At 35.4% G+C, this 15,033-nt stretch overlaps 2 protein-coding genes across 2 annotated transcripts; one reads left to right on the top strand and one right to left on the bottom strand.

Moving 5' to 3' along the window:
- The first annotated feature begins 4,739 nt into the window (after positions 1-4,739).
- Positions 4,740-5,616, top strand: LOC149925909 (vacuolar ATPase assembly protein VMA22-like). The gene has a single exon (XM_090161571.1). It carries the CDS (start codon positions 4,928-4,930, stop codon positions 5,513-5,515), a length of 588 nt encoding a protein of 195 aa, XP_090017697.1. The 5' UTR covers positions 4,740-4,927; the 3' UTR covers positions 5,516-5,616.
- An 803-nt stretch (positions 5,617-6,419) lies between these two features.
- ClC-a (chloride channel protein 2) lies at positions 6,420-13,593 on the bottom strand. Its single transcript, XM_090161569.1, has 20 exons — positions 13,089-13,593; positions 12,717-12,786; positions 11,966-12,116; positions 10,323-10,454; positions 9,952-10,080; positions 9,742-9,875; positions 9,583-9,660; positions 9,428-9,506; positions 9,243-9,368; positions 9,093-9,177; positions 8,837-9,023; positions 8,592-8,741; positions 8,345-8,525; positions 7,978-8,075; positions 7,804-7,919; positions 7,603-7,739; positions 7,320-7,528; positions 7,019-7,249; positions 6,818-6,958; positions 6,420-6,756 (listed from the first exon to the last, which is right to left on the bottom strand). Exons 2-20 carry the CDS (start codon positions 12,774-12,776, stop codon positions 6,466-6,468), a joined length of 2,715 nt encoding a protein of 904 aa, XP_090017695.1. The 5' UTR covers positions 12,777-12,786; positions 13,089-13,593; the 3' UTR covers positions 6,420-6,465.
- Between the last annotated feature and the right edge of the window lie 1,440 nt (positions 13,594-15,033).

Genomic DNA, 15,033 nt, shown 5'->3' with positions numbered 1-15,033 from the left:
GAACCCAGCGTGTGGTCTTGCGTGGAGTCTGATCAGAATGGTGTGAGGTAACCAGTGTGGTGCCTCAAGGATCTGTGCTGGGCCCTATTCTATGTGTAATTTTTATAAATGATCTTCCCCTGGCTGTTAAGGAGTCTTCCCTCAATTTGTTTGCTGATGACAATAAGGTTGGTCAGAAAATTGCTAAGGCATATTCGATATCCCTCTAACGCGACATTGATACATTAGACCACTGGGTCTCCTCGAACTTTAACAGTCGTTCTTCACTGTGGGGCAAATAACCATAATTATAAGTATAGTTTAGGTGGTAAAGTGATAGCGGCCCATGTAGGACCTGGGGATCATGCTTTCTGGTCATATGTTAGGTGATACCATAAGTAACATAATTACAATAAGTATGATAATTAACGAGATTTACAACCAAACTGATTTTCATAATTATTGCGTAATCAAGATGTTTTCTCAGCACAGAGCCCTCTAGTGTCTAAAATATGCGAGACTTTCGCTAAGCCGAAATACCTGGTTTCGGATAGATAGGTGGAATATTAGGCTAAAATGATAAAACATCAATGAGGTAGAATAAATAGAGATACAAAAGAATCTGGGATTCGCGGGAAACGTTTTATTTGAGTAGGAGAATTAGGCTTAAGTTTCAACTTTATCCAATCGTGTTGGCGCCATCTGTTTCTATAAGCAGACACTTTTGCAAAATATATTAGGATTTAGTTTTACAACAACACGATTTGATTAAGTTCATTTATTAGGTCTAACTCTCCAACTCAACAAATACTATCCTGCGAAACGGTAGGTCCTGGAAAGCGGATTTGGATCTCTATTTATTCTACCTCATTGTAAAAATTAAAAAAAGTTTTTCTCGGCGCTACGAGCTCATGTTTTTTTTTATCACGCATGATTCGCACGCGGGCTTCTAAACAAAGTCAAAGCCCCTCGCGAATCCAGAACGTGCTCTCCGATATTAGGCTTAAATTTTTACCAAAACGTAGTCATCCAAAACGGTATGTCGTGAGTCCAAGTCACAGCTTGAAGAGAGTATCAGTGCCGAAAAAAGGTTCGGTTAGAAAATTAGCATTAAAGCAATAGGAAGTGTCATACTTATTGTTATTATGGTACTTATGGAGATACCCATAGCAAAGTAGCCGCTGCGCGAGGTATATATGCTGCAGAGATCATTCTCTCAATTTAGTGTTTCCTCATTTAAAATCCTGTAGGCTGTACCGCGTGTACATTCACCCTCATTTAGACTACTGTTCGAGCATTTTGGTCCCCCCATGTGCACCTGGTCAAAAACATTGAGAAGCTGGAAAGGGTACCAAAAAGGCCACGGAGCTTGTCTCGGGGATCAGGACATTACCTTACGATGAACGGTTAAAAAGGTTAAATTTCTTGTCGAAGCCTTTAAAATCATTCATGGGCTGCACAACGTTGCTACAGCAGACTTCTTAGACATAAAGTGGGAGCGGCGAAAGGCTCCAACAATCCGCAAAAAATGGTGCAATGGTGTAGCCATGAGTATTTTCTTTACGCAGAGAGTTGTCCAGTTTTGGAACGACCTCCCGGCTGCCGTTAAGGCCAAATCCTCCGCTTCGGCCTTTAAGTGTCGCCTAGATAACCATTATGACTGGTGTTGAGTACATTTTATCTTTGTTATATGTCGCGTTAATTACTCTAACCATTTAGGACGTAGCCACTAGGAGGTTCAGATTTTGAATATCTACCTCTTTAAGGGAGTCCAAAGTTCGGTCGCAAAAAAAAAGAAAATTGAGCATGCTTTTCATTCCCTCCAACCCCTCACTCGGCCTTGGAACTTGGAAGAGGCGGGAAGAGGCAGAGTCAACCGTAAATTTCGCACTTTACTGACTTTACGCACATTTTGCCACCGAACTTTGGACTAGACCTTTGCTTATGGGGACCTTATATGATAGGCTTACGGTTTTATATATATTTTTACAGAAAACATGAATAAGTATATTCCGTGGTATATTCGAAATAATCGAGTTTGGTAAAATACCAAAATCAACCTAAGTACTCGTATAAACCAGTTTGTAAAATACAAAAGAATCACCCTCTAGGCGTCATACCGTGGAATGCTGGGTGGAAATGTGTTAAGCCCTAGTATGGAAATCATTTGTACCCTTATTCCGTTGTACCAGGAATTCATACCTCGAACTTGGAATGGTTATCCGGCCGTATTCCCTATGGTAAGATCTCGGGGACCGTTTTCAGTGACGTGTATGAGAAAAAAAATCGCCCCCTCACACGCGTCTCCCCTCTTTAGGAGTTTTTACCCCGCGCAACCTCCCGTTTTTACAACTGTATTTTTTATTGTTCGACTCCCCGGCCATTTCGAAATTTAGGGTTTGAAACCCCACCATTGATAGCGACGGGTCAGCTCGCTCTCCCGACCTCTCCATGTGGAAGGATTAAGTCCGGCATTGTTAGCGCTGTCAAAATTGTCAGCAGTTACAATGCCCTTGAGAACCGCGAAGTCCGAATTACGAGGGGACCGTCGCTATCGATAGAGCGATAGCGAAGGGAAAAGCAAAAAGATGTTTGAACCCTTTTCGACACAGGGGGATGAAATTATCTGAAACTAGGATTTAATACCATTGAAAATCGTATGAAAAAACACGTATGCTCAGACGTCAAAATGATGGGGGGAAAAACGGTCCCCTAAGTTCGAGGTATGAATTCCTGGTTGTACACACGAGTGTGGTAAATTACGAAATCATCTTATTTATTAACACAGCCCAGTTTATAAATTACAAATCACCCTGTAGGCGGCGATATACCGAGAAATACCGGGGCAAAACGTGTTTCAACGCTATGGTCCGTATGATATGTCTTGGTATGGAATGCATTTGCATCGGTTTTCAATGGTAAATTTACCTTGGAGTAGAGAAGTCAACTTCTCTACTCCAAGAATTTACTATCGTAAATTATTTTATTTGTAATCCAGCAACATAAATATTATATTACTTATGATAATACACAAGGCAGGAAAATTGGTTACGCTGACTAGCCAAGTAATGGAGTTGCGCGAAAAAGTTTAGTTTTTTGTCACGAAATTACTACTCTATTTGTAGTTATTACATATTAAAAGTGAAACGGCCCGTTCTCTTGCATAAGTGAGAAACAATACACATCATTTACGAAATTAACAATTAACACAGCTTCCCAACTTCGGACGTCAGCTGTTGCAAAATAACAAGTATCGCCATGTAAAAGTTTTTCACCATTAATTAGAGTGATACACTATTAAATTTAGAAAATTTTAATGGTTAATACGACGATAATTCCGAGAAAGTGAAATCGTTGTCATTATATATAGTGGGGTAGCGGAGTGGCTAGCACTTTCGCCTCGCTGTAAGAGGAGCAGGGTTCAATTTCAGCTTGTGGCACTGGGTGAAAACTTGGAACCACTCTTACTGCGTTGAGTTTGCAAATTCTCTTCACTTGTTAAAGGGGTTTTCCCCCGAGTTCTTCGGTTTCCCCTTTCCATAAAAACTTGTGGATGAGGTTAACTGTAATAGTTAGTGTAGGGAGTTGTTGACTCACGTGGCATGAATGACTTGCCACCACCCTCCTACACATTTTAACACGGCCACCAGTGTAAAAGGCATTATAAGTCGCTAGATGACTTAATCCTAAGGTGGTGCCTTGCTGATTATTATTATTATAGAACAGTGGGCAAGACAGGATTCAGTACCGTAATGCGTGTCTAAAACATTGACAGAGATTTTGCTTATGAAATAGCAGAAATTATAATTTAGCAAGTACGAGTGTCACTACTTCACTTGCTATTTCATATGAAGCAGATGTAGTTGAAGACTTGGCGCACGAAAACTTTTTGCTTCACTTATTTCTTTGAAAACGACGAAGAATACTACTTTCAATTCATATTGAAATTATAAAACTCAAAAATATAATTGTTTTATATTTCGAACGAAACGTTTTCCTTTTGCTATGTTAGCTACTAGCATATGTAACATAATTACTCATTAGTGTGCCTCTGTTTAACATCTCTGTATTAAAAATTTAAAGGGGCTCCAAAGTTCGGTGGGAAAATGTGTGTAAAGTCAGTAAAGTGCGAAATTTACGGTTGACTCTGCCCGCCTCTTCCAAGGTCGAGTGAGGGGTTGGGGGACTGAAAAGCATGCTCAATTTTCTTTTCTTTTTGCCACCGAACTTTGGAGCCCCTTTAAATGAGACTTTGAGAAAATACGGACTAACGTCGCGTAAAACTGGTTTTAACTTCCTTCCCTCCCCGCCAGGGGGCCTATTCTGTAAATATTCGAAATCCAATTTTCGATCGAAAACTAGATTTCGAACTTCGAGATCTCGACGAATGGTATTCGGTAAAGATTTCGAATAAGCATAAATCAATGCAAATTGTCGAAGTCGATTTCGACATGGTATAGGGTATCGAGATTGAATTCCCATTCGATTTTTTACAGAATCGCCCCCCAGAACTAGTATTGATGACGATAAAACCGCTATCGACTGGGAAGTGACGTCAATTACATCATATCCTTGCAACAAGGTCTCATTGTGAAAAAGTTCTTTATGGTACACTTATGAGTAATTATATTGTATTATATGCTGCAAGTGGTAGACAAATAAATTGAAGTAAAAAATTCAAACTCTTTCGCACACAAATCAATGACTTGGCTCGTGAGTAACGCAGTTGTTGAACTATTGTGTAACATAGTTTTGTTAGGGAGATAAAACATTTATATGCCCAAAAATTCGTGTGCCATAGATAAATTGAAGTTGGCAAAGTACGTTTTCGTATGGACTTTGTACATTAGGTTTGTTCTGAACTATGAAAAGGGAAATAATTACTTTTGAAATAATAATATAAATCTGAGAATAATATTAATTTATTGAAGTACAAAACTAAGTGATAATGGTCGTCAAAACAGTACCTGAAAACGATAGCTATGACTTCTTATGTAAAAAATTGGATATGCTAACTATTGAAAATTTCAATCTTCAACAACAACTTCTAGAGAAACGAAAGGCAATGGAACTAGTCCTGAAGTCTGCTTTTGTAAATATGGCCCAGGCAAAATATTTATTAGGGTGTACACGAGTATCTATGCTACAAATTAACACGAGTAACATGCAAGCTAGTATCAAGAGTGAAGTCATACAGGAAAATGTCCATGCAAAAGACCCTGGGTATTCATATAATTCTTTCATTATAAACAAAACCAAACCACAATCTAGAAATACAGATGGAAAAGAAGGAGTTAGAAAAAGAACAGAAAATAAAGACAAACTTGAGGAGGAAATTTTGCCACAGAATGAAAAAACCCAAAATCCTTTGCATTGGTTTGGAGTTCTAGTTCCGGAATGTTTAAAAGATTGCCAAAAACTGTTTCAACAAGCCATTGAAATAAGCCTAGAAATAGCCACAATCCAAAGCCACATTGAAGAAATTAACAAAAAATACCAAGAAACCTACTCTAAAAAAAAAAAAGATACAAATTAACATTTTAATTACTCTTTCATGTTAGTACTAAACCAAATAAAAGTTACAATGAACTACCCAAGTTTTATGTAACCATAATTTTATTATGATTAAAAATATATATACTGTATAAAAACGTTTGCTTTTTAAAACTATTTGCGTGAAAATACCATGTGTTAAGGGAAACACAAAAATATTACAACTCCGTCAGTATAGTACATATCCCTTTATACAGATATTTCAACACAAATTGAGTAACTATACATCTAATAAAATTCTAACGCACCGGTTATCTTTATATAAAAAAGACAAAAATACTAACAAAGCACTTCCGTAAAAATGCAGGAACATTTGTATATTAAGATTTCTAAAAGAATTTTGATTTCATCTACCATAGTTTGAATATAATGCCATTATTCAAAGAGAATTTTAGGTAACCTAAAGAAATTAGGGGCCGGAACAGATCCATCAATCCATTAGAATGAAAAAGAAATTGTGACCACCAAAATGAAACCAAAAATTAAGATTTTAAAATGAAATTAATAGAAAAAGGATTTTTTTTAATATCCGATTAATATTATAATTAGGAATGTATTTATAGGGTGAAAAAAGATAGAAATAGTCTTGGGAAATGCCTAAAGGAAAAAGCGATACGCCCAATTAACATAAAATGAAAAAGAAAAGAATGGTTAAATGCATTTATAATTAATCTGCAAATAAAATTAAGTGTCCTCAGAAAAAGTTTCCATCATAAAATATCTAATAAAAATAAGAAAAAGTCTAATATTTGTTGTATATGGCTATTGGCTACTATAACGAGTCTTCCTATTTTTTTAAATGCAATGCAGTAACAATTTTTCTAACAACAATTTAAAAAGCCTTCAAACTTTAGTCTGGAATGCTCTAGTGATTTCTTTCCAATTGGTGTTCTTAAACCCAATGAATGTCATTTATTTGCTGATTTTATAAACTTAAACTGGGCTGGACGGATTGGAAAACCTCATACGCCTTCCTGTACTAATTCCCCTGTCAGAATCCCCATTATCTTCGGCTTCAGACTGACTTTCAGACGGCGGTTCTGATGGTAGTGTTTCATTATTTGTAGCGGTACTTTCATCAGAGTTGCCAGCAGTTTTGAATCCTCCAGCATGAACTTTTTCTAAAGCGCTTCTAACTTCTTTCAAAGCTACAACTCCAATTAAACGGCCAATTGTGGTTACATAGGCTTTGTTTAGTCCCAGCATTGAAAAGAGAGAATGTACCTATACGCAGAACCCCAGATTTAGAATATAATATACCATATTGTTAACAAAACTTATTTACTTTGATTAGGGAGGTTCTTTCAACAAGTTGGAAGGGTGATGGATCAACGTGGCAACGGCTGAAATCACAAACAGCGGTCATTTGATCTTGTTCCCACGCTAATTGTTCTTCGGGTGACATATCGATAACTCTTTCTTTCGGCTATAAGTTAGATTACATTTAAGCAAAGTTTAATTATTTATATATGTGATTGAATCTTACCAGAGTAACTTTTTTTGGTGTAGTGGGGGTAGTGGGAACACTTTCCCCTTTCTCCGATGGATTTACATCTTGAAGAGTCAAAGCTTTTCTGAAGATTGTTTCGAAAGCCTGTCTCAGTCTAGAATCGTGAGAAGTTATGGTATTGTAAGGAGAGTTGAGAGGCGAGTGCTTCAAGATGCTTTTCTTGGGTGAAACTGGGGGAGATGGTGGTGGAGAACATCTAGGAGAGGGCTATAATTACAGAAAATAAGAGTTACAAAGGGTCACAAATAAAAGTCAAGGCTTAGAGAAATTGAAATACCCTTCCACTTCCAGTAACGGGAACTATTTCAAATCTGGACGCTCTACGTTGCTCTTTTGGGCTTTTACCAATTGGTAGCAAGTTGGAGGAAGATTGAATGGGAGGTTGCATTCGTGCAACTTCCCTCAACCTTCTCTCTCTTCCCAACTGTTTCTCAAGTAAGAGCAAAAGTTCCATTCTCGGAATCGAGCCAAGAAGGATCATAGTATCTGAAAAACAAAAATTTCATTATTAATAATAATAATAATAAGACCATAATAATAATACTATTAATTTTGCTTACCAGGAGAGTCAACTAATGGAAAAGACTGTAAACGTTTGTTATTCTTAAGAACCTCCTTCACATCCCTATAAGTGCCCCCTTGCCAAACATAAACCACATTGCGAACCATTATGTCTTCTACTAAAATATTGTGAGCTCTGAAAAAAATTAAGTTGCATTACCCAATCTTACTGACCTATTACTTAAAAATTTGTAACTCACTCGGATGATGTTGATACAATAGGAGGTAAGTAAGGTAGCTTTTTAATTTGAATGATACTGTCATACACTGAAGGTTGGAGGGATTGGGCAATTGCATTAGCAATAAGAACAGCAATCTAATTAAAAAGAAGTGATATTATACATATTTTTCACAATTATTTTGGATAAACTTACAATCACAGGTAAAATATGAGCCATTTGTCCGGTCAGTTCAAAGACTATGACAGACGTAGATATTGTATGCGTGACACTTCCAGAAAGAGCAGCTGCACCTAAACATTTTAATAAACTTTAAAACCAAGGCCTAACACCTTAAAACCAAGGCCTAACACCTTAAAACCGAGGCCTAACACCCTAAAACCGAGGCCTAACACCCTAAAACCGAGGCCTAACAGCCTAAAACCGAGGCCTAACAGCCTAAAACCAAGGCCTAACACCCTAAAACCAAGGCCTAACACCCTAAAACCAAGGCCTAACACCCTAAAACCAAGGCCTAACACCCTAAAACCAAGGCTTAACCACTCAAAATAAAAATACTTACCCACTACGGCATACCCTCCTGGAATTATATTATGAATTTCTTTTCCCATTCTAATACCATCAGGAAACCAGGCTGCCATACATTCACCAACTAGCCTGCCAAAAGCGGCTCCCATTTTAAAAACCGGAATGAATAGTCCAGCGGGTACGGGAATCGTGGCTGCTAACGCTGTTGTCACAAACTAAATAACATTTTATTTCAATACTAAAATTAGTAAAAATTTAGGAAAATTTAAATGAAAACTTACATTAAGCACAATGAAGAGTACCAAGTTGACATAAATATTGGTGTAAGGGGTGGACCAATGACTAATCACAATTGCTTCGTCTACTTCGGGTTGAGTACCACTCCACGTTATGTTGCTAAAAAGTTCATTCACTGACTCATGAGTTGTCAACTGAAAAATTTAACAAGGTTTAAAATTTTAACATAACTCTAACAATGCCCACACGTGGGTGGAATTCTACAATTGGGCAAAACTTTTAAAATCACCTCAGCTGCCGTGAACTGCCCTAATCCAAGAGGAAAAGATAAACTAGAAATAATGATTGTGATTATGGCGGGGTACAAGAATCGATTTTTTTGTAAGAATGCTGTCATTTTCTTGTGCCTTCTGTTGAAGAATACAATTTGACGGTGAAACCATACAAAAAATGCACCACCAAACCCGCAAACAATGCTGAAAAAGAAAACATTTCAGAACATCATTTATAAATACTTAGTTAAGAAATTAATAAAAAAAACATACCCTATCATGGCAAAGGCGAGTAATTCTTGGGGGTCAAATGGGAAATCAACCCTAAAGTTTGTTTTGAAGATGGCTGTTATTGTTTCTAAGAAGAAAAAATATTATAATTATTAGCTATACTAACAATATTAAGGCTACTAAAAATTCTACCTTCATCTTGAAACCACACCGCTAATAACCTCCAAACCATGGCACCACAGCATGCAGCAAAAAAACCACGCCAATAATTACGGACGGCGAAAAATACGGACGTTACTTCAATACTGAATAACACTCCTAAAAATTTATGGTATAAGAAAATGGCATAAAAATAAAAAATAAATTAAGTCCTGTACCTCCAATAGGGGCCGCAAAGGAGCATGCAACACCTACCGCACATGCGGCTGCTAACATTTCACCGGTTCTTGATTCATTCTAGATTTAATAATACATTTCAATTACTGTATAACTGAAATCGCAAAATAAATATTTAAAGTTCTTAAATATTTACCTCATAAATGCCTTTGAATGATGTTACAAGTTTACTCAGCTGAGTTGCTACTATACTCGCAACATGTACAAAAGGACCCTGTTAAGATAATCGATTGTTCGTGACATTTGATGAGAATTAACATAAATAGAGTAATGTATTTGACTTGTAAATACTTACTTCCTTCCCCAATGGCATGCCACTTCCCAATGAGCACGTTAAACCGACCATTTTCGCAATTAAAGTACGTATAGTAAGATATTCTTTTAGGACCACCCCTCTTAAGATAGTTTTCATTTCGGGAATTCCCGAACCTTGAATTACCAATAAAAAGAATAGATTAGAATTTAATCACAGCGCAAAATTAATATATAAATTTCCAGTGCTAACCTATGGCTTGCGGTGACACTATGTGCACAAAACCAGCAGAGAATAAAATTAAAGCTAATGGAAATGCAATCCATCCTATATACTGTAAAACTGGATGATTTATCAAGTCCCGGTACAACCAAATGCGAGCTTATGAAAAGTAAAAAATCACCAATTACGAAATGTAATTCAATAAAAAAAAATAGTAAATGAGAACCAAAACTCTCGAGACTGTAGAGTTGCGAGTCTCATTTTGTTTATTCTTTCCCCAAAAAATCTATTTATATATAAACTGAATCACTTACGCTAATACATCAAAGTCAAGCAGCGTGTGAAAAATATTTATAAAACCTTAATGACTTTAAAACCACTTTAAAAAAACATTAAATTACCTTTTTGACAAATTGAAATACCATAATCCATAGAAAAACTTAGTAACGATGATATTATTCCTAAAAGGGCTAAAAACACCCAATCCTCGCCCAATCGAGCAAATGTATGTTGCCATAGATTTGATAGATAACCTAAAATAAAATAAAATAAATCAAATAACTCCTGGTTTTTTTTGTATCAAATAAAGAATTAAACATTTTCTAGTGAGGCGGTTATAAAAGAATAGGTTCTAAAATAATTACAATATTTATTAGAGTAATTAAAGTTATAAAGTTTTTAATTTAAAGATGTTTCCTCAATTGGAAACACTATCTGTAAAGCAGTAGTTACTTCCAAATACATTTGAAAAATAATTCCCTCATATAAATTAGAAACTGCAGAACAAACTTTTTAAAATTAACATTTACAACCTTGTTTGGGGATTTAGACCTATCTCACCCCTTTTTGGTTTGGACACCTCATCATCTTCCATTAAACAAAAAATCAATTTGGTAATCTTTCGTTAATGCCTTAAAAACTACGAAGTAACAACTTGAATCTATTCTTTGTGTTTGTGCCCATATCACCTGATTGTAAAAACTATGTTTAGAATGGGGTAAAGGAAATGATAAAAAAAATCTTCAGAGAGAAAATCCTTTTAATTTTTTGGCACCCGAGCAATTTAGGGGATACTATATTTATCGTACTTGCTCTAATCCGAGTCAACACCTTCAGTCACTGTGGAAAGAGTTGATGGAGAAGAGCCGTATCTTATTATAGGATTTTGGTGGTAAGTTATCTAACATTTGTAATTAACAAACATGATATAAAATCTGTATTAAACACGACACTAACAATCCTTAATATTTTGACGAACTAACATTGGTATTATATAAATGAAGGGTTTGTTTTCTAAATTGTTGCACCTTGTTTAACAATACTGAGAGCTTAATTAAAGGTGAAGTAAAACTTTATCTTTAAAAACTATATTTTTAATTAATTTCTGCTTTTATGAAGAAATTTTACATTTAGTATTGGCAATTAAACAGTTGGGGAGCAGCAAATTCAGCAATCAATAGATGTAGTGTTAAAAAGTTTTAAGTTGTTCTGAAGTTGCTTAAAATGTAATATGTTAATTTAAAAATCCCAAAAGTCAATTAATTAATTAATTTTTCAATATATTGAGAACAAACAACTGATATTACAGGGTTTCGAAGTAAAAATTTCAGGGGGTACCTGCCCCTTAAACAATGATCATATGAAAATTAAAAACTACGTTGAAATGAAAACTTGTCCTCAATTAATTTTTACCTCTGGTGGAGAGGTATAATCAAGAAACAAATTTGTGCATAAACTTTTCTACTTACATAACAGTTTAACCTCCTCAATAAATATAGAGTTACGTAACTAAGCGTTTAGCATAAAAAAAAATAGGTTTTTCACCTAATTTTCATCGTCAAAATAATAAATTAAAAGGAGGCCCACTCATTAATTAGGATGCAAAAAAGTTGCAATTTTTTTGGGCACATTGGAACTTTTATTTTTAATTATGCTATTGTTAAAATATTGGTGAGGGAAAACTAAGATGGGTGAAGAGAGCGTATATAAATTTTCCAAGCAATTAAGCCAACTAAATGAAGTTGTTTTTGCGTTTATAACTCACCACGGCATTTTCTTTCAAATTCACTCTTGTACTGTTTCAACTCCCTTTGGCTTATTTTTTCCTCCTTTTTGCGCAGCCTTTCCAAGGCTTTTAATCTGATTGCTTCTGATCTGGCAAATTTTCCCAAGTCCTCTTTATAATGACCATACATCTACCAGATGGAATTATAACATATTAGATTACGCATTATTGTGGGGCTTAAAAGAACAAAGTTGAGTATTTTTGTTGAAGATTTTAGCTGGCAATAAAAATAATTGCCAAATATTTATGTTAATTTATTAATTATATTCTAAATTTAAATACATGAATTCTGCAACATGTTTGAGATTTTGGGTAATTACGCTCATTCCCTGATAATACTAATCTAGCCTTGATTTATCTCAAAATTAAATTCAAAAGAGGACAGATAAAGCATTTGATGAAAATGAATTTTTTCTTTTGGAGATTTAAACATGATTTAAAATATTTCGCAAATTGTAATATATATAGTACTGAATTGATTGATTTATAGTCCAGTACATGTTTTTGGTCTAGTATAGGGCAGTTATGGAAATTATATTAGATGCTGCACTATCATAAGGTACAGGTTCAATAGCGAGAGTTGATATTAGATTCTAAATTTAGACATTACGAAGTAGAACGGATGGTTATTCATTAGGTGGTAAAAGTGTTGCCAAGGATACTTTGGCCAATTTATAATGTCGTTGTAAAAGTACTAAATTTGTCAATTAATGAAGTAAAAATTACTCACCAAAGTATGTTCATATCCGAGGGCATTGGTGCCAGTCTGACTACGGTTATTTTGCGACATTGTTCCGGTTCTAAAATTAAAAATTAAACCTTAAAATTCATTAATTTCAACAACTTAGTATCCCAAATTCCCTTGCTCACAAATTATAGTTCCTAAACGCCATAAGATAACCACGATTTTCATAATCATCCCCCATTTTCCCAAAATATATTGTTCTTAAATTTTTAATAAAATGAAACCAATAAACACCGTGGATCCCAAGTCGTCAAATACAAGAGAAAAATTTCTCAAGAGCATTACGAAAAGTAGTTTAGAACTTAGAAGTAAACGTTCAATTCAAATTATCAATTGAAGTTTAGACCAATGACATACCTTCTTCAATCAAAATTGTTCTACAGCCTTCTTAGCCAAGCGCACGTCAATAAAACAGTTATTTATTTTAACAATTTTCTAATATAAAAAATTTGGAGCACCCGTAAAGGGCTGCTGAAACTTATTCTCGACTTAAGTACGTCTGGTGCTTGGAATTCGGGAAGCCAGGTTAACTGAATTTCCTACGGCAAAGGCCCGACAACGATTAAATCCATAATAGTAAATCACTGTGTTAAAAGTTTTAAAACATCGCAGTTACGGCTTAAGCCTCGGAGCATAATTAAGTTAAATGCGACTAAAAATTCTTAAAACCAAATAAAAAAGAGGAACTGCGTAAAGAGCAAAGTTAAGTACGCGACCATTGGAATCACAGACGCGATTATATCATCCCAAGAACATCCTTACGCAAGCTCTCTTTCCGATGAAAATTGTAAACATTAAGCGTAATGATAAAAGCCCTCGCAGGCTTTTTCTAAAATGATCCTAGCCCTTCTATCCTTCCCCTTCCCCCTTGATCTCCATCCCCGTCCAAAATGTGACCCTCCTCTTTATCCAACCACCAGCCTCATTTCCAAGTTCACGTCATAGTCTCACATTGAACGTAAAAGGCACAATAACTTAAACAAGGGGGGCAAGGCAATATGTTACATGCTTTCCATTAATTTCAGTCTACAGCTCACGTATCTCCATCTATTATGTAAAAATTCACTTATATTGGATTGTTTTCGCCATATTTTAATTTTACCCGCCCTTTTTGAAGGCTGATTTTCGAAATCAGGGTGTATTTATGTAGAAAATTTTAAAGACTAGAAATGAGAATGCTGAAAAATTACTTAGACACGAGACTAATTAAAAAATATATATATTTTCGAGGACAAATAGCGAAAGGAAAAAATTAAGTAATTTCCCCGTCAGATGCCGTTGTAGAAAAGCTATACGATTTATATCATAAGTAACGTAATAAGAATAAGTATGACACTTCCTATTGCTTTAATGCTAATTTTCTAACCGAACCTTTTTTCGGCACTGATACTCTCTTCAAGCTATGACTTGGACTCGCGACTTACCGTTTTGGACGACTACGTTTTGATAAAAATGTAAGCCTAATATCGGAGAGCATGTTCTGGAGTCGCGGTGGCTTTTTTTTTGTTTCGAAGCCCCTGTGCGAATCACGCGTGATAAAAAAAACATGAGCTCGTGGCGCCGAGAAAAACATTTTTAATTTTTATCATTTAGCCTAATAATCCGCCTATCTATCGGAAACCATCCTTCGGCTTAGTGGAAGTCTCGCGTATTTTAGACACTAGAGGGCTCTGTGCTGAGAAAACATCTTGATTACGCAATAACTATGAAAATCAGTTTGGTTGTCATGTCACTTTTGCTTACGTTTATATTAATAATAAAAATATTTTCGCTCTAACTTACCTATGTTTCTTCTTGCCTACTTTGGCTAGCCATTCCCCCATGTTCATATTTGATGTACCTAATTTCTAGTAATAAAGCTATCGGCGCACAAAATGAATCTACTTCTTTTCCAAACTTTTAGCGAAAAATAAGAACTCAGAAAATAAAAATCATTACAAATGTAGAATAGGTTTATTCTCGAGTTTCTACGCGTTGGGTCTCGTGATTAACGAAATTTCTGTTTCATTTTTTTTCTAGAACTCTAGAATCCTAATTTTCACACGTAACGCCAAAACAGCAAGATATCTTTTGTTTTGTTTACTACACACATACACACAAGTCTACCGTCTACCTCCCAAAAAAGCCCTAATTGGCCTGTGAAAACGTTGACTTCGAAGGCTCAAAACAAGACTAGACCTATACATGTATATGATTTTTATTATTTGGAAACTAACAATTAATAACAAAAATAATGGAACTATAACACCGAATCAAGCATCAATGGGAAAGCTAAGATTTCCTTTAATCTTCAACTAGATTT

The sequence above is a fragment of the Leiobunum rupestre genome, chromosome 10, assembly GCF_980474605.1.
Source record: "Leiobunum rupestre chromosome 10, qqLeiRupe1.1.hap1, whole genome shotgun sequence".
In the NCBI taxonomy this organism is placed as follows: domain Eukaryota; kingdom Metazoa; phylum Arthropoda; class Arachnida; order Opiliones; family Sclerosomatidae; genus Leiobunum; species Leiobunum rupestre.
This window is presented reverse-complemented; position numbering and strand designations above follow the sequence as displayed.

Bases quoted from the DNA above. Each gene is read 5' to 3' on its own strand.
- ClC-a (XM_090161569.1), bottom strand. From the start codon at position 12,776: ATGTCGCAAAATAACCGTAGTCAGACTGGCACCAATGCCCTCGGATAT. The intron at 9,876-9,951 runs GTTAGCACTGGA...TGGTAATTCAAG, and splicing joins AGTGTCACCGCAAGCCATAG to GTTCGGGAATTCCCGAAATG. The intron at 6,757-6,817 runs GTAAATAAGTTT...TTCTGCGTATAG, and splicing joins AAAGAACCTCCCTAATCAAA to GTACATTCTCTCTTTTCAAT.
- LOC149925909 (XM_090161571.1), top strand. From the start codon at position 4,928: ATGGTCGTCAAAACAGTACCTGAAAACGATAGCTATGACTTCTTATGT.